Source organism: Amblyomma mixtum, chromosome 3, assembly GCF_055824585.1.
Source record: "Amblyomma mixtum isolate Tamu chromosome 3, ASM5582458v1, whole genome shotgun sequence".
In the NCBI taxonomy this organism is placed as follows: Eukaryota; Metazoa; Arthropoda; class Arachnida; order Ixodida; family Ixodidae; genus Amblyomma; species Amblyomma mixtum.
This window is the reverse complement of record NC_143014.1, coordinates 162,892,194-162,915,184: the sequence shown is the minus strand read 5'-3', so window position 1 is coordinate 162,915,184 and position 22,991 is coordinate 162,892,194. Positions and strand designations below refer to the sequence as shown.

The 22,991-nt window shown below is 44.3% G+C and overlaps 1 protein-coding gene across 1 annotated transcript; it reads right to left on the bottom strand.

Annotated features, from left to right (window-relative positions):
• Window positions 1-7,256: 7,256 nt before the first annotated feature.
• LOC149352568 (uncharacterized) lies at window positions 7,257-7,727 on the bottom strand. The gene has a single exon (XM_089577208.1). It carries the CDS (start codon window positions 7,704-7,706, stop codon window positions 7,257-7,259), a length of 450 nt encoding a protein of 149 aa, XP_089433334.1. The 5' UTR covers window positions 7,707-7,727.
• Window positions 7,728-22,991: the final 15,264 nt, after the last annotated feature.

Here is a 22,991-nt window from a genome sequence, read left to right as displayed (position 1 = left end):
TGTCTGCTGTGTTCTGCAGAAGGAATCGAGCTAGATGTTGCCACAAGACAAAAAAAACCACTCACACACACACGAAAAATTAACGGCAATTGAACGTGTTGTAATGCGGATGATGAGCGGTAGCTATGGAGACACAATCACGTTTCAGTCCCGCTTATTCATCGTATGCATTACTCATGCAGGCTGCTCCGGACTTCCTCCAACTTTACCTGTGCTCGGCGCATCCGAACTTCACGAAAAAGCCAGCCCACGGAGTCCGAAGATAGCAGGCCAACAGCTGCTGTTCTCCAGATGCTTCGAACGTCTTCTTCCGACGTACCTTCACCCCTGAAGCCCCCGCTCAGACATCCTGGCAGCGTGTGCTGTTACACTTTCGGAAAGTGCAACGCAGTCTACAACGCAGTCTACTCAGAAATGCACGGCGGCGGCCGCTTCGGAGAGCAGGACGCTTTCGAACCTCGCGGCTGCCTTCTGAGTCGCTGGTCATTACAAGCGCCGTGGCTTTTGTTGGCCTTTCTTCGAAAAGAGTGCCGGGACTGCTTTATGGCTCTGGTCTGAGTCTCTTCGCCGTTTCTTGCATTATTTCGTTTGCCTTGAAAGCTTAGCTGCAACGCTTGGGCGCAGTTCCTTTGCGTCTGTTTTCTTTACAACACGGGTGCGGAGGAGGAGAAAGCACGCGGACCTCCGTCTTTCGCGTTCGCCGCGCACGCTTTCCAACTACAAAACCTGCTACGTCTTTCCCAGGAACCTTCGCATAGAGATCTAGTGCCCTGGATCGCAATGAAGAACAAACTAGCCTTCATTCTTGCCTTGTGAGGAGATATACTATATGAATGTAACTGTAATAATTAATTCCTCCGAGTATATATCGATCCGCGTTCTAGAGTACTGTTCTAATTGCAGCCCCAGTTCAAATTCCGAACAAGTATCGAGGACAAGAAGAGATATGAATTAACGCCACACAGACCCAAAAAAAGACACAACTTTAAGAAAACAAAACTTTTGAATGTACGCAAGGGTGAGGTTCTAGCACATAAAGTAGATGAAGCAGTGAGTGAGGTAATCTGGCATTGCGCAAGCTTTGCACAGCAGATTTATTTTCTCTATTAAAGAAATTTAACATGGCTACAGTGTTAAGAGAAGTAACAAAACGAAATAGTGGTTTGACAGTCCATGTGCACCATTACAAGGTATTCGGAGCTATAGGTATTCTTACATTTCAAAATAGGGGTAAAATAAACGCAGTGGTCGCACATTTCTGGACGATCTCCGGCGAAACCGAGATAGATTTACACAAAATCCCATTAAATGCACGCATCTTGCAACCTTGGTGCAAAGGAAAGTACCAAGGAGAAACACAATAAAATTCAGTCACCTATACTGACGGTACGCCGAACTGCAAAGAGAAAAAAGCGCATTTCGCTTTCGTAGTGCCTGTTAGTCTGCAGAAAAGCAAATTAGGGGTTGGATAATCTCTACTGGAATTGTTTGATATCCATGTCTAATTCCGCACGGGGGGCGACGGCCCACAAGAAAAAATAAGTCACAGGCTTTTTATGCTTACCTCCGTAGAAGTGTTCTTTCTAAGCTTTCCTTTGTTCAGTTGAAATATGGACACTTTTATTCTTGGTGTTGAAAGTGTCGTTGTGTTAACAATAGTAGTTTCATGTCGCATGCCCGAAGCCATGTTCCCTTTTTGTTGGCTTTGCAATGGCACACCACAGCTGAGGCAGGAGTGGTGTGTGTAGGCGCCTAAGCTAAGCAAGTGAATAAGTGAACATAAATATTCATTCAAACTCTTCGGCCAGTAATCCCTACCTAATATTCCATACAAAAATGAGGAATCCGTAGTGGCCTTATCTATTTGGGGATAATTTGACGTTAGCCGCCGCTGTGGCTCAGTGGTTATGGGGCTCGGCTGCTGACCCAAAAGACGCGGGTTCGATCCCGGCCTCGGCGGTCGAATTTCGATGGAGGCGAAATACTAGAGGCCCGCGTACTGTCCGACGTCAGTGCACGTTAAAGAACCCCAGGTGGTGGAAATTTCCGCGTCACGTCAGCCACACCGTGCTATGCACAGAGCAAACATTTATTCAGCCGCGAGGTTTTCATTTTCTTAGCAGTGGTCCGTGAGAGCAGCTGCTGCTCTGATTCTGTAAATGTTGATGGCATACGTGAAAAAAAAAAAATAGGGTAAACGATCGAAGGCAAAAATTGGAGAGGCGATGTGTTCCAAAAGATATACAAGAACACAACATCAGGCTTTAAGAAGGGACACAACAGAAGGGACCACGAAACAGGAGAACATTGTGCTTCAGCTCTCATCTGACTAAAGGGCGCAGCATTTCAAGGTATGCCCAAAGCAGCACAGCTAGTCGGCCCAATATTGGAGATATATTGGGAAAGGTCGTTCCTACAAAGGACCAGGGTAAAAGCGCCTGTTTTCAATATTGGGCCCATTACATGTGCTGCTTGGGGCTGTACAAAGTTTGTTGCTGAGAGTTGCATGTACTCTTAAAAAACCTGGTTAATGCTCCTGGTACAAACCTGAAGAAGGGCCACGGGCGGTCAGCGCCAGCGACTGCGCACAGATTTTTTTTTTGCTTCAAGGAAATCTAATAATTAGTCGAAATTAATTACATCACCCATAAATTCTTGCGCACGAGCTAAAAGCTTCAATAGGAAAGTTGTAGAGCAGCAAAAACAGAAAGCCTGAAATATGATTTTCGTGACGATGTATGCATTGCAAAGGCGTTTTCCGAACTCTAAAAAAAAGAAATAAAACACGCGAAACCCAAGATTTGCACGGCACGCGAGCCTGGCAGGGCTTCCTACTATACGGTGCTCCGTTGAATGGCCGAAAAACTGAAAAGCGGTCTCATTCAGAGTGCGCGAGTGCTGTACTCTGGTTTTCTTTCGGAGCTTTGTCCGTCTTCTTCATACAGCTCGAAAGAAACATTTAAAATAAATCTTCATTCAATCCAGTATACTGAGGGTTATGAAGGTAACTGCGCAACGTGGTTTACATTTCAAACAAGAAAGTTATTGTTCATTGGCAACCCCCCCCCCCCCCCCCGCACAACCAGGTGAGATTTGGTGCATCAAAAACGAAAGTTGGGCGTGTTGATGCGTAAACGTAATACAAACACAGCCGCGACTTACCCACCAGGACAATAAAAACGAACGAGCGCTGCTGGATTAGTTGGGCCGATGTTAAACAACATAGAGAAGCCCATTGGATTATAATCTAAACACAGACCGGAAAGCACTGTTAATCCATTTTATTACAGCGCTCATTAATCTTCCTTACTGTCCGTTTAAGTCGCGCTGTGTTGCCATTATGCACACTGGTGTATGCTAATAAGTGATTGCTCTCTGATTGAAGCCTTCTTTTTTTTTTCAAATTACGTCATTCGCAGTTTCTTTGAACGCCCTACTTAATTTTAATCTAATCTGAGGAGAGACTTGAAGTTAATTAAAAGCTGATTGTTTAAATTTAACTAATTCATTTTATTAACATTACCTCAAACAAAGACCTGTTTTCTCAAGGTTCGGGAGCAAAACTGTGCCACATCTTCTTTCTTAACAGTAGCCAAGGTTTCTCGCTTTAAATCCTTCTCCCAAGTTTCGCGAAACTGCCTCATACCTAGCAGTTTTAATTTTTAATAGATTACAAATTTTATATTGAAATATTGTCGGACCCGGATATATGGACCTCAGTGGGGTCGCGAATAGTTCGATATATCGATAATTCGATATATACAAAATGGCAGTAGGTGAGCGTATCTGTAACCTGGCAAAGAACAAAACATCGCGCCCGGTGTGCTGCAAGCGCACCGCTCGCAAGGCGTTGCTAGGCGTGACCTGCTGCGCATCGAAGCTGCAGGGTATGGTTTCTTAGAGCTAGCGAGGGCCTATCATAAGATGTCTAGTCCTTTTACCACTGCTCTACAAATGGAATAATCGCTCATTAAAATTCAGGTGGAGTTGGTTTCCGCAACGCCTTCCGGTGCGAAACGAGCGAAGCACGCACGGCGAGTGCCTGCGCAAGGCGTTAGTTAGGTTGGCTTCACCGTATGACAGCGATCTGGCGTAAGAAAAAAGCCCCGAGGCCGCGCAGCCGACCCGTCTCCGCGTGCGAAAAAAGATTAGAGAGGGACGTTAGGAGAAGCGCAACTTGGAGGAGCGCTGCGCGCAGTTCGATATATCTGACGACCGGTGAAATTGCAAGTTTCCTATCCTTTTAACAGGATTTTCAAGGGGATAATCTGTGTATTCTTTGTAGCCAGTAATTCGAAATATCCGGGTTCGATATACCCGGCGCTGTGTTTGTCCTCTTCTTCCCTTGGCCTTGTGCCGTTGCGCTGGTTCACTAGATATGTCAGACCAACTCGCCCACCAGTTCATGATATACCCGGGATCGACTGTATATAGGCCTGTATGCTTTCTTGGTCCCATAATTTCGGCACATGTCTTCAAAATGAAATGACAATTTTTCTTGGCACTAAATGCCTAGCTTAAATGTTAATGATTTAGATTTCTCGGAGATGTAATGAGACTCGTAACCACAAGGGGCTTGGTAAACATGAGCATGATTCATTGAGAAAATCAGCAAACGATTCTCTTTTTGACCGGTGCACGTAAATTGCTTAATGCACGCGCATTGACCATTATGTATCCTTGTGGATGTTTTTTATGTTGCGCCAAGTCGTTACCCAAGAGAATGGAGCACCAACTAGTACAGCAAAAACTTTTACTTCAGCAATTTTCTTAACAGCTTTCAGGCTTGTATGAAGACTACGTCTCTTTAGTAACGGTTTTCTGTACTCCTATTCCGGTAATCCGTAAACACTGGCTGATAGCGCAGTTTATTCAAACACACTGTTGTCAGCTGGAAACCACGCATTTCCTCTCAATTCCTGTTCCTCGCAACGTTGCTTTGCACGTCGCATCACAAAGACTGCACACTACGACACTTGTACATTTCCATTGGCGAATCAAGAGTACACTAGGACTATCATTTTTCTGCTTGCAGCAAAGCGACAAGGAAGTACACCAATAGGGCCAAAAATACCAAAGGTTACGACCTTTTACTCCCTTCAATGACAAATTTTGATCCCGACGAAGGAAAATTTTCAATATTTCAGATTTTTAAAGAAACACAAAAACTCAAGGCTTCCTCATGACTACTTCATCTATTTCTGTCGTTTATTGATATCTCCACGTCATGACTTTACATTCCTTTCAAGATGGAAGCTGAGTTTCTTTTGAGCCATTTTTGTAAGGAATCATTATGTAAACAATTCAGCCTATTTAGGCTTTCTGATTGCACTGACTTGTGCAGAGCAAACGAACGAGCACACATACGTTCCGAAGCCACGCCGCGCTTACGTAAAACGAGGTGGTGCCCATCTTAAAAATAGTTTTGTGACCTCATTTTTCTCTGTGGCTTGTCGCAAAGGGTTAGAATATAAGCTCCAACCATTCGCGGCGCATTATAACCAGTAGCAACTGAAGATGGCACAATACAAGTTGCGTACAAATTCCTGTGCGCCGTGATTGGAGGGGTTCCATTTGCAAACCACCAGATGCCGTAAAGGTGGCTCATATTAATTTCACACTCACAGAAATTGTGCTCCATGCGCATTTCCAATTTTCCCTCAATTACGGCCACCCAGTATCACCTGATGAAAGTGTCCTCGGTGTTGTAATACATACCTGTATCATAAAATATGTTGCTTTCGTTTTTTAGTCACTGTTGAACGCCACTTTACGAGGCCACTGAGTGTGGCTGACGTTTACAGCTGCCGGTTCACCGGGTACTTGGACCCTCGCCTCCAGCAGCTTCTTATAGCCAGCAGCAAATATACAGATTTTGTTTTCAAGAGAAGATTTATTTACAGAACGCATACAGGTAACGCTGACCAGATTACTCCAGCAGTTGGGCCTTAGCTGGAGATTTTGTGAGGACGCTTCACTGGCCTTGGAATACGGCGCTGATGCTGAAATAAACACAGAAATAAGTATGATGGTAAGTTTATAGCGAAAGCGGTATTAATTCTTTTATGCGAACATTCGAGCTCAAGGTGCATAGCTACAAAATGGCAGAAACCCAAGGGTTATGCTCTCAATGAGTTAGAGAACGTTACAGTGCTTTGCTCGTACAAGTAGCCCGTGATGCTTTGGTCAGAAGCATACATTTACTGAGAATAATGCAAATACCCACCGGGTAATCAACCTTGCCCACCATTTCGCACCTCCTCACGTAACTACATTTTTATTCCAGTAACAAGGACATCCCTACATTTTTTTTTACTATTTACCCTGAACTAAATATGGCAAGTATCAGTAACACTTGTACTGAGCATGTAGATAATGCGTAAGATTTACTACCTCGACCAGATGGTGTAAGAACCCTCAGAAAGAGAGCTCTAGCTGTGAGGGAGCTTTCTCCTGGAGAACAGCAAAATCCCGTTTGCTAACCGAATTTCGCATGAGATTATTGTTGTTGCCAAACGCTTTAGCCCTGTCGTATTTCCCGTTCCCGATAAACTGAGTGACTTGTATGGTCTTGCGCAGTGTCAAGCCTAAGATTGGGCTTTTTCGTTCATCGATTAATCAGCATGCCCTTTACAAAACCGCTGTGGTCCTATGTGTTTCTTTCACTTGGAAAAACTGTTTACCGGAAAAACTGGTCTTTGCATAAAAAGATGCCTGCAGGAGCACAAGAAAAGAACACAGCTGTCATACAGCTGCCTGCTCATAGCCTCGCCTGCAGCTGCGTAGCCGAATTTTTTCGAGGCCAGTGCTACTATAGACACCTTAACGAGTGTACGCGTAAAGTGGTAAAGGTCTCTCACCTATTCAAACGCTCCGGCATATATGTGAGTCAACCAGCTTATAATTTGCTAACGAAGGAAGTCTTTCTTTGTTATTTCTTTTTTTTCTGGGGGAAAGGGAAAGAGCTTCCTTTCTTTTTACTTGTTTCTGTTCCACCGGTCTTCTAACAACTTATGTCTTCCGCACTACAACAAAGAGTAGCGATTCAGCGCATGCATGGTTTCTCTTTGTCCCCCTTTCGTGCCTTATCTCGCCCGAGTCGTTTATAACCAGATAAATGAATCTCTTGGACAGATTTTTTGGTAAACAAGCTCCAGAATTGTTCACTACAATGAATACCCAATATTACTGCAATATTTGCCTCGGTTAAAAAACTCACCATTTTTTTTTTTAAGGAAGGTCTAGGTCAGTCTCTTCTACCACCAGCCTTTGGAGCCGTATCCTCCACCATAGCCTCCTCCGTAGCCGCCACCGAAGCCGCCTCCATAGAGACCACCGAAGCCTCCTCCGAGTCCACTGCCAAATCCACCCCCGAATCCTCCACCGAAGCCGCCTCCAGTGCCGCCGATGCCGCTGTGGGCAACGAGGGCGCCTCCGCTGTGGATCTTGTTCACGTGGTGGACAGTCTTGACGAGGAAGGCTGGTCCGGCGACCACTTTTCCGCCCCCGCCTGCTCCGCCGTTCAGAAGCACGACACTACTTCCCACGCCGACTCCACCAACGCCACCTCCAAATCCACTTCCGAAGCCACCGCCGAAGCCACCTCCGTAGCCGCCACCAAAGCCGCCCCCATATCCACCCCCGTATCCGCCTCCGTATCCGCCTCCAAGGAAACCAGCCAAAACATTATCCGTGGCTATTGCCATTACGACGAAAATGATAGCGGCGTTGATCTGAAATGGAACATGGAGGGTAAAAAATAATTATATTATGGGTAAAAAATATTATAGCATCAGTTAGTGTGCACCATGAATAATTCGGCATAGCAGGTTAGTCAGCGGCAACTTAGTGTTTGCGGCTCAAAGCCTCGCATGAAAGTCATATATGCGCACGAAAACTGCTGTTTCTCCCAGGCTTTGCAGCTCATCTTCATTAGGACATATTAAAGCACACGCTCGTACCTTAGCATAAACTGGTTTCTACTGTGAGCAAAGTGGAGCTCAGGTCAGGTCCACCGTCGCACTTGGTATGCACGGGCGCACCTGCGTACCTAATGCCGCTTTTACGCCTACTTTCACCCCTAAGTGGAGCCCTTAATTTCATTCTGTCTTGAAGGTAGCAGAATCGATGGCGCAGTCCATTAATGTAGCTTATTAAATGTGAGACATAAAATGAGTCAAATGAATATCGGTTGCGTAATTCCAGCCTTAAAAATCCCATTTCCACTCTGTATGGACCCAATGAGAGTGCTCCTAAAGCCTCTTACCACAGCCTTCATGGTTGCTTCAGAGTTGCTTCTGGCGCACTGGCCTGCTGACCATCAGCCGCAGCCTTATATACTGTTTGCCCGAGACTCGTTTCTATACAGTGACGGGTCGTGTTATCTTGGTCACTGCGCGGTCGTACATTTTAAAACCCTCGCACCTTCCGCTCTGACAAGTGGAACAGCTTCCTGGGCTGACGGCGGTCTTTAAGAAGCGGAAAACTTGGAATACTTTTATTTTCCGCATACTAACGGCCAAAGAGAACCGTACTAATGTCACTGTTTTGTTCTCTTATGTTTCGCTTGAGGCTATATATATGCAAATATAAAGCGCGCATTGACATGCCACGCCGCAGTAAAGGCGACTGCGATGCGCAGTTCCACCCAGAAAGGACGCAAAATAGGGCACTCTCGGTTATTTATTTCCAATTCATACGCGTTCGCGAGGCCAGGCCTCCCGCGTGTATGGTTATGCAGATCACGCCCTTATCGCTGCTAGTATCGGCCGAACGCTGTATGGCCCTCTTGTTTCCTTATTAATCGACCCAAAGGCCCCGCGCTGTGCGTCCGAACGCGGCTTGCCGGGGCGCTCAATTTAGATCGGCCGCCCACGAGCCGAGAGGCGGCAGTGTCGCTTCCTCGACCAGGGGGCCACCTCGACTCGTGTCGTATCGGCGCTATCGAGGCGACCCGCCGAACCCGTCCGCCGGTGCGAAAAGCTGGCGGTCGCGGCGCAGCCGGGGTCCCCTTGGCGACACCGGCGCCCGTATACTCCCCCGCCTCCCCGCGACCAGGAAGCGAGGACAGGCGCGATAACGTCGCACATGCCGATTGCGGTCGGAGCTTCTAATTAAAGTGCCAACAGTTGCGCTCATTGTTCGCTCTCCATTGGGCATGCAATCGACGGCCCGAACTCGAGCGGTCGTTCTGGCAATACGCTGGATGAAGTTCTGAGCTCGCGTTTTCCGGCTTCCTCTCTGACACTTCCGTTGTGGCACTTCGGTGATTCTCGGTGCCGGTGTGACGCGCGGTCTTTCGCTTCAGACCTCGAAACCACGCAGTGCGTACGATAGAGAACTACTTAATCTGCACGGCACTGATTTCGATGCTCTGCGCTTCGCTTGTTAGAAAACTCTCGCCTACGAGATGATATTGTTTGAACACTGTTGGTTACGTAAGCACGCTGAAATGGCTATATATATAGACTCCTAATTTTAGTAGCGTGTTTTCTGCTTTCAAATGATGCGCTAGACATTAGAATACATGGATCATCGCGTGGTATTCACGTATATACACTAAATAATTTGTAATTGAATTTTTCTCTCATGCTGTTTCAGTTGTTTCGCTTTCATCAACCGAACGATTGCTGTTATGTGTAGTTGACCTTTCGGTAACGTGAAGCACAAAAAAAAACCACAATATAAACGCTGATACGCGGTTTTAATTCACTACAACACTGAAACCAGCCTGATTCAAGAGCTGGAAAGACAACAAACGATGTGTCAGCAGTTATATTACTGTTTTTTTGGGGGTGTGCTTCACGTGGCTTAAAGGTTAACTACTTTTCACAGCCGTCGTGTGATTGATGAAACCAAAACAGCGTGAAGTTAACTCGAATTATAAATTATTTAGTCGTCTCGAGCGAATCGTACGCAGTGACCCATGTATGTTAATGTCAAACGCGTCATTTGAAAAACAAAACACGCAAGTAAAAATTTGTTGTCTTTAGTCCTTGAACACCTAACAGCTTTCTAATTACAATGACCAAAAAACTGTCAAAGGGATTGGCCACGTTTTAAAATATGTCATGAGATAATGGTGGAAATGAAAAAATCGTGCCTATATTGTAATCATTGAGGACTCCTGTATCAAAGGAAAGAGGATTTATAATTTTAAATTGGTATTGAAAATTCATCAGACAGACGAAGTGACGTTGAGGTGAAACACTGCCGCTGTCGTGTATTCAACGTGACCACATCTACATAAAATATCACTTTTGCTTTAAGTCATGGAGGAAGAATTTTTCCTCCATGCTTTAAGTCATGTTGGTCATGTTTTTTTGCCGGGTTATTGTTGGTTATCTTTTTTCACGTGGTTTTATCTCATAGTCGTTCGATTTTTTGCTCTGTTTCGCCTTCATCACGCGTTTCATAATTCGTTAGTGTGGATTTGTCATGCCCCAGTGCCTTGTTTCTTTTTTCTTTTCTTTTTTTTTTGCCTTGGTTGATGTGTTTCTGCTGGCCAGAAAATAAGTTGGCCTCCCAAGCTCTGTTTAGATTAGATTGTTATGATCAGCGTTACTTTATTGCCAGTGGTCGCATGAATTGCCGCTTTATATGTACAACGTTTACGCTTTCGTTGATATGGCTTGGTTGTGGTATAAAAGGCAGGCTTGGTGCAATAAACCCCAGTTGAAAGTTGGCGTCAGTCCTGTGTTTTGTGTGCCTTCTGTGTCCCCGTTTCTTGCGCCATACCAGTTTTTATTTCATCATGAACCAACTCGCCCAAACTAGAGTTTTACATGCTTTAAGTATACACAGTATTTCTGCTTTCTTTCAGGAGTGCTCTTCGTGTTTTGTTATCGTTTACGTTCTCTCTAGCGCGCCCTTTGATGAAAAGCAACGCTCCCTCCGCATCGCCGACGGTGTGCCTTTATGTTTTGCCACTAGATGGCACAAAGTGTTTTGAAATTCCTGGATGAAGCGGCATCTACAGTCCACTTTATCTTTCGTCGACGAGACGTATGCCACTTTGGGTTTGGAAATGGTAATGAACGCTGCTTTATAGCAAAAATGTCTAATTAGCGTCTGGCGAGTAAGATTATTACCAGGTTTTGCTACACCACTTTTGCCGACGTGCAATCGCCGGCATGGTTTCCAGCATCGGGACACATATATAACAGCGGGCGCATGCGCTGATCCAAAAATTGCAAGTAAAAATCTTCTACAGCGTTCCTAACAAAAGCATTGTGGTATCGAGCACCTTAACAAGCTTTACGCTTCGCCCCTCACCCCCCCCCCCCCCCAAAAAAAAAAAAAAAAATTGAATGCTTATGATTCAGTGGTCAGTCCCTTTAACAGGTTGGATCACATGCATTAGGTGCGGTCAGTGATCGCAAAAAATCCCAAGGTGGTCGAAATTATTCCGCAGCCCTTCACTACGGCGCTCGTCTCCACTCCTCCAAACCAATTTTTAGTTTCAAACTGTGTTACATGTGGGCCCGTTAATTATTCTTTCACTTCGTAAACTCATTCGCCCGCGGGGTATACGGGGTCATTATTAAAGAGAAAGAATGAAATAAAATCAAAGTACCAAATTCTGACCAAAAATGTTAATTGTGCATATACTGTTTGCACCAAGTTCCTGAGTGCACAGCAAATGTGTGACTGTTGTGCAACTCCATAGGGTTGGTTTCAGAGCCTAGAAATACTTCGATTTCGAATCCCCGAAGAGAAAACATGAAAATTCGTCCTCAAACTATACCGTAATATTACCGCGGACATACCGGAGAAGCAGAAAAGAGCTACCTTTAGTATAGAAATAATGGCAATTTAATGCACTGTCGCTGCAAATTTCAGCTTGTTAAGAGATGTGATAATTTTGCTATTATGCACACATGGAGACAGTATTTTTGTATTTATAAATTTTTATTATTTGTAAAGTGACTTTTCCGGGGCATAGTTTTAGAATTTTTTTTAATTGAAAGGCGGAAGCTATGAGACGACGAAGCACGAAATAACCCTCCTCCTGCGATTGTCACGATTGCAGCGCAAACCGTCATTGAACGCATCTAAAAATTAGTCAGCAGTTATTTCTCACTTCGAAATCATTATCAGGCTTTTAATAATCTGTGCCTGGCTTCTTCTCGAGCTGATGAATAATATGCGGGTGCATGACGTTCTGCAGTTGTCGACCTGGAGAGGGTTGATGGGTAGTGGCTACGACAAACTCCAGTGCCGCTAGAGTTAGTCCGCCGCATTATATTAGCCAGCTGGGCAGATAAGCTCGCTGAAAGCCTATTCCGTCGTCATGGGTGTCGGAGCATTCGCTTACTTGAAGTTATGCAAGATTTCGACCGCTCTTATAGCATGTTGTAACAAGCATTGAAAACGAGTTATTTGACGGTAGCATTAATTCAAGTTTTATATTCTTTTCAAGGAAGGTGAGGGGGCAAAACAAATTGGCGGAGACGCTTAAGGGTATGACGCGGTATCGTAATGGGTTAATTCCCATATATGTAGAAGGTCATTCTTTACTTTGCATTCACTGATCACTGGGAGTCCTCATACCCCTCCTAACGCAGTGGTGCAGCGATTAAGCGATGCACCGCTGGCCTGCGATGGCAGGTGCTGCCACCGGTGGGGCTTGTGAGGCTCAGGTTAATCTTCCCGAGAACCCTGTCATTAATTTAACGATCGTCATTCACGGTGGGGCAGATTTTCTGCGTAACGGGACATTTAACGCTATAACGTTAAAAACTGTAGACGCAGCTTGGAAAGGGCCCGCAACCTTACAGCTTGGGTATAGAGCAGTTTTAAATAACGCAAGTATTACATGAAAATAAGAAGTGCCTTTTACACATGATTATACAAGTCCTGTGTGGTTCTGTGCAATCGTGTGAATGCAATTAGAGTTCACAAGCGCCCTGTCAGACCAAACGAAAACGGAAGCATGTGTGAAATCACATCACTGTTAAGATTACAGAAAAAGTTTCAGTGACAAAGAACAATTATGTTCTTAATACCAACAGCACACGGTAAAAGCAACAGGACAGCGTTATCGAAGATGAAAACAAAAGCTCAGAAGTGAAATAGTAAAACAAAATACAGTTGGTAAAAGTTTGGAGTCACACAAAATTACCATGTTTTGTGGCAGAACCTTTGCATATTACAGTTTCAATCGCGTAGAGGATCTAATTTTTCTTCATTTACCGCATTCGGTAGAACCGGCAGCACCACAATGACCTCGATTGTTCTGTAAATTGGGCCATTGACACCGCAAACCATACTCGTGTTCTGCGCGCTTTTAGCATGCCTTGGTAGGCGAGGCGGAATCCCTTGGAAAACCGAAGTTTCATTTTGCATGAGCACGATATTTATTCAGCAGCACTGAGCAGAAGCGGTCCATACCACTCTCTTCCTCAAGTAGCGCCGTAATTAGCCCGACTTAGTTACAAGGAGCTTTGTTACAATTTTTTAAGTCGCCTTGAATCAGTATAAATGCGGATGGTTTTGCTATCTCAGTGTCTACGGTAAAGATGACAACACTCCAATTATGTCTCCGTGCATAAGACCTGTTCGTGATTGTCCACCGCCTCACCCTCTCGTCTAGTTGGCTCGTTTTATTCCCTAGTGTGTGCCCTAGGGATGACACCCGCCTTAGCGGAAGTTGATTTCAACCGTGTAACTAGCGAGGTAAAGGGCGCCGGCTGGTCTTAAGCATATATCACGGGCCAAAGGCGTACCACTCAGAATCGGATATCAACAGCTGGGCTCATTAGACTTTACCAGTTTAAGACGCGTGTATTACGGTGCACTAGCGGCGGACCAGCTTGATAACCATCTAGTAGGAAGCCTTGTGTCCTTGCGTCTTTGCGTTATTTCCATTCCTATAATATACGGAACCGTTCCTCTAGCACCCGACACGGTGGCTGAGTGGTTACGGCGCTCGGCTGCTGGCCTGAAAGATGCGGGTTCGATCCCGGCCGCGGCGGCCGAATTTCGATGGAGGCGAAATTCTAGAGGCCCGTGTACTGTGCGATGTCAGTGCACGTTAAAGAAACCCAGGTGGTCGAAATTTCCGGAGCCCTTCACTACGGCGTCTATCATAGCCTGAGTTGCTTAGGGACGATAACCCCCAATAAACAAACTAAACGTTCGTCCAGCACGTTTACCGGGAAGCTCTGTTGTGTTACATGCGCACTTGCTCATGCATGGAAGCATAATTAACAACTACATAAAGCAAACATACCTGGTGAGTTTTGCATAGCTTATTTTTTTAGTGGAAACGAAACAAAACCGTCTAAAGATGAATAAATGGCGTTTCACCTACATCGTACACACGTCCACACATCTTCTATAAAGCGCACGAGCGAAGAAATACGGTGTGCGTTTGGGAAGTTCGTTGCTGCTTACGGGGCTCGATATAGGCATTTAAGACATGAGAAGCCAATCACGACACATACGAATGTGCATGCGCTAAAATACTGCTTCCAGCCTTAGGGCAACTCGTAAATAACCCCCAGCATATGCTGTCCAGTACGGTGCTCCAGCGCTCGATATATAAGCGTGTGACGCGCCGTAGGTGTGCGATAGAAGAAAATGACGTTTAGTGAAGAAAGTGGTGTGGGGCTGCAACGATGGGAAATTTATCTTAGTGATGAAACGTCGATTAAAGCGAGTACCGTACCACTTGCATTTTGTTTCTCTTTTTTGCGAGTGTGTGCTGGACTGTGACGGCGACATCATACGACATCATATGCTGGACTTTGACAGTGACATAGACACGCGGCACGCGCCGAATTCGTTTCAGCCATTCGCTTGGCGGCTAGCCGGTTTGCCATTGGCGGAATAACGCGCGGAGTGATCTTCGAAAATGTGCGGGTTGCTGGTCGGACTATGCTTAGCCGGTGCAGACGGTCAGGCGCATCACACCTGCGGCAGCAGACGAGGAGGAAACACAGCCCACTTGCTTCGGGCTTCTTATTTCGGCGATATGTTCTCTGAACCACAAATGTATAACCGTTTTATCAAACTATTAGTGACGTCGTGTCCAAAAAGAGTAATAAAGTTACTTCAGGCATTTTTACGGGTTATAGTATCTTCATTGGTCATCGCAGAGTGATGAGGTTGAGTCTCGGAATGAAGTAGTCCGTGCGTATTTTTACTTCGGTGGGCTTAATTCGCGGCTATGTTGCCTGCGTCTGAAGCTATATTTGCGGAAACACAAAAAAAAAACAAAATAAAAGCGAGAACGAATTTTTTCAGAACTTTCTTCAGTGCACATTTAATTCATACTTGACTGACTCTCCTTGTCTGTACCATCTACAAAACAATCTTGTTTGTCTAATAGCCTTAAGAGCAAATAGCCTCCTCCATTACAACGCACCAGTCTCTTTAGAGGTAACACACTCATTCTTAATGTAAGCCGTGCCGTATGAGACTGTGAGGCAAAACCCGATATCGTCAAAATGTGGAATTTTGGCACTTAGTGCGCCCTAACTTCTAAACGCGCAATGAAATTAACTGGTTATTTATATGACATGACTTGCTCTGTGTCCACTACAAAAATATTCTTCAAACAGGCAAAAAAAAATTGCAAAGTCAGACCTGGCGAACCGGTAAAGTTGTCAGAAAGGCGTGAATTTCTGCAGGCCCTATTTTTCGGTATTGCAGCTCAGCTGGCCAAGCGTCCGTGCTAATGTAAGCCGCGCTCAAAGAAGTCACTTTTGCCCTATGATAGTGCCCACTCCAAGCTGGTAAAGCGTGGCATAGTATCTCTTTGCATGAAATCTGCATTAGAAAAATCCTGCGCCCACAAGATAGGTGAAAGTTTCCAGTGCCAGATCGACCGAATTTCTGCTGCAGGTTACCCTGCATGCACATATGGTCACCAACATGTCTGAAAACCTTTTGCAAAAAATTAAAAACTCGGAGCATGCTAAACATCAAACAGAACAGAAACCTGTGCAGGTTATACCTTACCTGCATGGCCTTTCACACAATTTAAAGAAAAGTTGCGTCTCGTCACGGGGTTAGGCTGGTTTTTTCGGCTCCTTGCAAACTGGCGAAATTATGTCCGATGGTGACCAGGAAGCGTGTTAAGAAGGCCTGTAATATCAAGGATCAAACCGTGTACACACAATGCACTGCCAATGTTGTGTACGAGATTCCCTTGACGTGCGGCAAAGTGTATGTGGGTCAAACCGGGAAATGTTTCAATGAGCGCGCCCGCAGGCACAACGTCACCATGAAGAACAGGTCTGGAGGTAACCTTCCGTTACACTGCAGCAGTTGCCAGAACTGCTACCCCAAGTTTAATGAAACCAAGTTTCTAGCTAAGGCTCAGGACAAGACAGAAAGAGAAGTAATTGAGGCCTTTTTTATTCACCTCAGGAAAGACAAGTGCGTTAGCACGCCTTCTATTAACCTTTCTAGAAATGAACTTCCCTTTTTGGATGGGTACATCTAGACTATTAACCCGTTCGCTTCTCTATGTTTTAGTGTCCTTTTAGATGTTCTAATGTGCTTTTATTTACCGCCCTTTACACGGTTTTCATCTCCATCTTTCACTTGTTCTTTGTTATAAATTTCGTCATGTTGTTAGGCATTTTTTATGGTGTTATCCTCTTTTTCAGTGTCATCTTTCTTACAGCTCTGTTTTTCCATGTTGTTATGCATTGTTATCAGCCGATATGAATCCCAGTTTTTTACCTTACCTCGGCAGGTGTTTGATATGTTCACATTCTTGGGTTTCTTTTAATGTCACTTAGATATGCATTTTTTGCGCTGTCTTTGCTGGTCATGCTCCATCGCGCCGCTCATATCTGGTTATCAGCGGATATATAAGTGCGCCTGGCTTCTTTTGTCGTCATTAAAGTTGGAAGTTGCGCTTCTTTCCTCTCGTCTCTATCTTTTTCCTGTGTACGTCTTTTTAGCGCACACCCTTTCAAATATGCTAATGTAAGTGTTTGGATTTTATGGTTGGTTATTGGTCTAATCTTAAGCAAAGTTTAATCATTTTCGTGCTTCGCGTTTTTAAGAGACAATTACCTTACCAGCAGACTAGACACTGGGAAAAAGTGAATTCGTGGTGTTCTCATCTCGGAGGGAGTAGTTACTAATTAGCATCCACCCGAGCGCAGCCACATGGCTGCAAAAGAATGCTGTACAGCATTCACAGAAAATTCGGCGGATGCTAATGAGTAAATGCTCCCTTATTACAAATTTACTGCACCCTGAAGTATTTCCCCAAATGCATTGGAGTAAACTCGTGCTGTTCTGCTGGGCGTAAAATAAAGATAGTGGTTTTATTGCTTGTTCTAAAGCTATATCCTAGTTTTATCGTTATCTAGGATAGCCTGAATGAATAAAAGCAAAACATCGACTGCCGACTAGCGCGCAGAAGACGCGAAGAAAGCTCCACGGAGCTCCAAGCAGTGCGTGTTCCATCAAGTGATTTGGTTTTCTCAAAGCCGCCCATCACAGCGCTGAAAGCGAACGAGTCAGCGTGAGAGGCTGGAGCTGCGAAAATGTCCTTTGAAACCTGAGCGGAGTCCTCTTTCTGGCGGGCAAGTACAGCTGCTTGTACAACGCATTCTGATAATGAAGCAAGCTTTGTTCGGCATGAAATGCAATCACGTTCGAAATCTCGTGCTCACGTACTGCGAATCGCACCAAAGAGCCTGTTCATTCGACAGGACTGAATGAAAAAGAACAGCTGCGAGGCTAAAACAGAAGAAATGCGCGACGAAGGCAGTTAGTTCGAACTAATCGTGTAAGAAGCGCAGAAGCAAAGCCTGGCTGTAAGACCGCCTAGTCGGAAGCGAGTAAAAAAATGGCAGTGGTTTAGCTCTGGTTAAACCTGGAGGGTTGAGAAAGAAACGAGGAGAGAGAGAGAGAGAGGCGATGGAGAGCGCGCGACAGCGGCGGCGGCCCCGGCACGCTAGCTATGCGCCGCTGCTGCGCGTGCGCAACTGGCGATCGCGGCGGCGGCACCTCTGAGTCACTCGCGCAGAGACGGCGGCGGCGCGCAGCTGTGCGCCGTGTGACGTCACTGCTCGTCGTGCATGCGCAGTATGGCCTTTCCTCAGCTCCTCGAAATGGCTCGGCGACTCGCGTAGTGTTGCTTTCGCAACAAAAATATATTGCTGGCTCTGTCTGGATACAGTGTTTATCATGCGAGTAGGCTCACAAAGATTGCGCTGGTGCCCACTGAGACAGCTTCGTGGGAATTCATTTGCAAGGATGAGTGTTTATTAATTTTCGAAGGGCGTCTCATTTTGCCTCATCCCCTGCCTGATTTTTGGCCCACGAGATGAAGCAAAATGCTTCGTTTTGAAGTTCTTAATTTCACATTTGTTTTGCGTTGCGCTTCAGCTGGACTTTTCATATTTACTTTGCGCTTATGTAATAACTGGATAAAATTAACTAATAACTTTTCAATCACCGGAGATGACTGAAGGTGTCAGTTAATATAAAGATATTAGTCACCAGGAGAAGGCGTCAGAGGCCTAATATTATTAATGAAGCGCCCGAAATCTGGAGCTACACGGTGACGGTTCGTGTTTTGGACATACTGCGCTTTACTACGGTCAAGTACAGCTCAGGACTGTAGCGGCTAGTCTGTCTTTAAAAAATCAGTATATTTCTGCTACAGAGTAGCGAAAACCCACTTGCTGAAGAGCCGTTTGTTACTTAGCTTTGTCGTTCAGGTCTCGCCGACTGTTTTTTTTGTAGGCTGCGACGTGAGTTTATAATTCATGACATTTTTTTTTCATTTTATATGTATGAACATGAAGTCTTGCCGATCAGAAGGCGAGAAGTATTAGGTTGTGGCCAGTGATGACCTGGACCTTGAATGTACATTCAGCTGCCGGGTGCGCAATCGCTAGCACGAATCCGGGGTGCGACAGCCATATTTTGAAATAGCAAAGTAAAAGCGAATTTACCGATGTAGTGAAGTTTTAGCAACTTTTTACTAACTCTGAGGCTTAAATAAGTCGGTAGAGGTTTCCTGGCTTGCAGCCTAAACACACGATAAGCCGGCTTTCTCGTCATGTTATACAGGGTGTTTCACCTAAGACTTTACACATTTTTAAACTGAGGTTTTTTGAGTTGGACGAGCGCTTTTTTCGGCACAGCATTGTCAGCGATGTAGTACATCAGTACTAACTAGTAGGTTGGTTAACTAATATTGAATAGTTACCTTTCGAACTATTAGTATTAGGCTACTTAATTATTGAAAGGCGTGTAGCCCACCGTAAGTAATATCCATATCAGTTTTTATAATTTCGAAAACGCGGTGACCCTCGCCGCTGTGGCCCAACTAATGTTGGTTGCATTGCGGCAAAATATACGCGCTTTCAAGAAGCTTGCAGGCAAAGCAACCTCTCCAGTGCATGTAATTTGTCGAAATAGCCAAAATTTGTTGTGTCACAGCGCCGAGGGCGACCGCGTTTTCGAAATTCTAAAAACTGCCATGAGTGTGACTTACGTGGGGCTACACGCCTCTCTGTGAATAAGGAGTCAACAGCAATAGTTTAAAAGTTAACTATTAAATATTTTTAACCGGCCTGCTAGTTAGCACTTCTTAGCTGTATTATGCAATGCACCACTGGCAATGTTATTTCGAAAAAAGCGCTCTTCTAACTAAAGAGCCTAATTTTAAAAATAGTGTAAAGTCTGAGCTGAAACATCCTGTATATCGGTATATCGCGTACGTAAGGGCACGTGCAAATGTAATGCTTGCTTCAACATCGACCTGATAATAAGGGCGAGGTAATACAGAACGAAAATGTAATTGAACTTTTTGTTCACAGTGTACCAGAGTCTGTGTTTCTCTCATTTTCAGCATACAAAATTTCAGACGTGTCATTCAAATCACTCTCAGTGTCATGCGCCACAGGCGTGCCCCTAAAAATCACTTTATTTGCACAAAATTGTTTATTTCCTATCCTTGTCACGTTTCATAGATGTTCGGTCCAGCTATACATTTACATGGCAATTAAATCGCACTATTATGTGGAGTAGTGAAATGCCAAAATAATTTGAGGTTGGCTAATTTATTTTGGTTGTTCAGCTACCAGCTTCCGGGACTATTTTGACGTCTTGCAAGCATATGACTAAAAATAATTTTTTTCAGCCTCTACGCAGGCTCGATCGCAGCCAGGAAATTTCACAACTATAACTTTTTCATCCTGGTAGAGCGTCGTAATTATTCTGCTCGACTATGCAGTGGTTTCACAGGCAGTATGAACTACAAACGCTACCTGGGTCCATATTTTGTAGCGATTATTGCCCTGATTAATTATTTTGCCTCTTTATCGTCCGTGGCGGCTGTCTCTGATGTCTTGGCTGAAGCATTGCTTCATCATCATCATCATCATCATTTATTGAACCCTTAAAGATCCCGTCTGGGACATTACATAAGCGGGGGGGGGGGGGGGGAGACAGTGGTGTTAAACGGTCATACAAGGGCATGTAAACACAAAAAAGCACAACAAAAAATAACAAGAATGACAAGTTTGACGTGAAATTAACGTCAGGTAATTCAAATAGTACAGAAAATATATGGCAAAGCAGTATTATATAAAATTAAACATTAAAATGTACGGAAATTAAATAAGTGGGAAAACACTTGTGGGGGGGTGTCGCAATGACACAAGCAGTTCAAATTGCAGGCAGAGTATCGCGAGGGAAGTATAGTTGGATCAAGTGGTCTGTTATTAGCTGCATAAATCTGGTGGGATTAGTTTCGATGACAATGGTTTCAGGAAGGTTGTTCTAGTCTTCTATGGCGATGGGAAGGAAAGATTTGTTGAATGCGTTGGATGAACCGTGCAACCGCTGAATGCTGAGGGAGTTGAATAATCGGCGAGATGAGCGTAAGGGAGCAGATAACAAAGTTTGGCTTAGTGCAGGGAAGTTAAAGCATATTTTGTGTAAAAGACAAAGAATTGATACTTTTCTGCGGAGTGCTAATGGTTCAAGGTTCAAGGTTCAATGCTTCTCGCTCAGTCGGTTCTTAAGGCAAGACGCGGCAATTAAAACTATTTGCATTGTTTACGCAAGATATGTAACCAAATTTCGTACAGATATAAAACTTCTTACGCAGATTTTAGAGCTGCTTTCCATTTCAAGCCTTCTTTTCAGTTATTGACTAATTACAATTTACTTCGTAAAGTCAAATCCGGTAAGTTAAATAATTAAGGAGAAATGGCAAAGGTTTTTACGTCGGTATGTTCACAAAGCCCTGTTCTGTGCAATAAAGTTATCAGTTATATTTTTAAATGCCCAGTACTCATGAAATTAAAAGTTAAGCTGCATCAAGCATATCTAAATGAAAAGTATTTTTAAAATATAAATTCAAAAAGCTCTTGCACGTGTACATAAAAAATCGAGAGCTTTGCTGCACTCACCAAAGTCTCAGGATTCATGCCCAAATATATAGAATCCCAGAAAAAGTAATACTGAGAAAATTAGCCTTTATGTTTATTTCCTCGTTTGCTTCATTAATCGCCACATTTGCTTTTGATTTTGGCCAGAGAAATGCGGCATTACGACAAGCCGAAACTCTGATTACACAGTGATACTAAGTTGACGGATCTCCGTAGGTGGAAAGCCGCGGAATCAGCAATGCACAGGTGTCATCGGAAACGCGATTCGCTCACAGTTTTTGACGACTACACAAAAACAAAAGTTTTTTTCTAAATTTGTACTGTGCACTTCGATGTAATGTTTTGCTGTGATACAATTAAAGGAAGTTCCAAGGATCATCAAAAGAAATAAATTGAAAAGTCCAAAATGAGGATCAAATTAGCCATTTTATTTGCCACGTCTCTCCTTACAGGAGCGGCTGGCCAATAGAAAGCGAGGAAACGAGGAATCACGAAAACAATTACTATGAAAAAAATGACCTTGGCCTTATTCGCGAAATAGAACGAATTACGAAATGCAGGTCATTTTAAAATAGGGTTTATTTACATATAGTGTACAAACGCCGATGAAACGCTGCTCGCCGACGTTAACCTTGACGCTTGGTGACGTTTTGAGCGTCTCTTCCCTCCTGGAAAAGGAATGAATGGGTTTAAATTAACAAGAGCTAAATGTACGATTTTCACGGTAAATTTGCAAAAACAAGCCATGGAATACTGAGAAAATACATGGCAAACAGTCAAAGAAAGATGCATACAGAGAAAAATATAGTCAAAGCAGAACAGAAGCCGACGAACCCAGCTGGAACCTGAAATAGTTGCGAGGGTTCTCTTTAGCTTGAGATTTCAAGGAAGCTATTATATCTCTCTGTTTTTATACAATATGCCAATATTTTTTTTCTCGCATACGGCTGAACGTTTTCGTTTCCTGGTCAAATCTACCTATTACCTTTCCTTTTCTCTTCTTTTTTGTTTCTACGGGGCTCTCTCCCTACGACGCTTGCAGTAAGCGAAAACCATATATAACAAAAAAAAAAAGCCCTTTCGAATAGCGGCCAATCGCGGTGTGACAACGCAAAGGTTTCTGACTATACACTTCAGTAGCAGAGCTAAAGCATTTCTTCCATTTCTCCAGCAACTGACACAGTATTTGTGGTCATAACCGATTAAGGAGCCGCGCTTGGTCGTAACCTTAGTGTCTGATAATTCCTACCTTTAGATTCCGTGTTGTTCAAAATTTCAGAATGCAAGACACTGCTAAGCGAGACAGCATACACAGGTTGGACAGGGTTGACTGTCGAATTCTTTTGAGTCATAAACTTCCATCAGAATAAAAAAAAGTACCTAGAGCGAAACTTCAGACCGCTGAATCATAGGTATCATTGTGCACTGCTATGTTCGCTTCCTTTATACTTTTGTACCGCGCCGTCATATAACCCTGCTTGTCTGACTGATGCCTGCGCGGGCCAGCGAGTTCGTGTCGTTGACTATCTGTCAAGAAGTCTGCTGATGCGTTGTAAATGCACAGAACGGAAATAGTTGGCAAAAAAAGAGCGTCTCACACTTACACATCGT

Bases quoted from the DNA above. Each gene is read 5' to 3' on its own strand.
- LOC149352568 (XM_089577208.1), bottom strand. From the start codon at position 7,706: ATGGCAATAGCCACGGATAATGTTTTGGCTGGTTTCCTTGGAGGCGGA.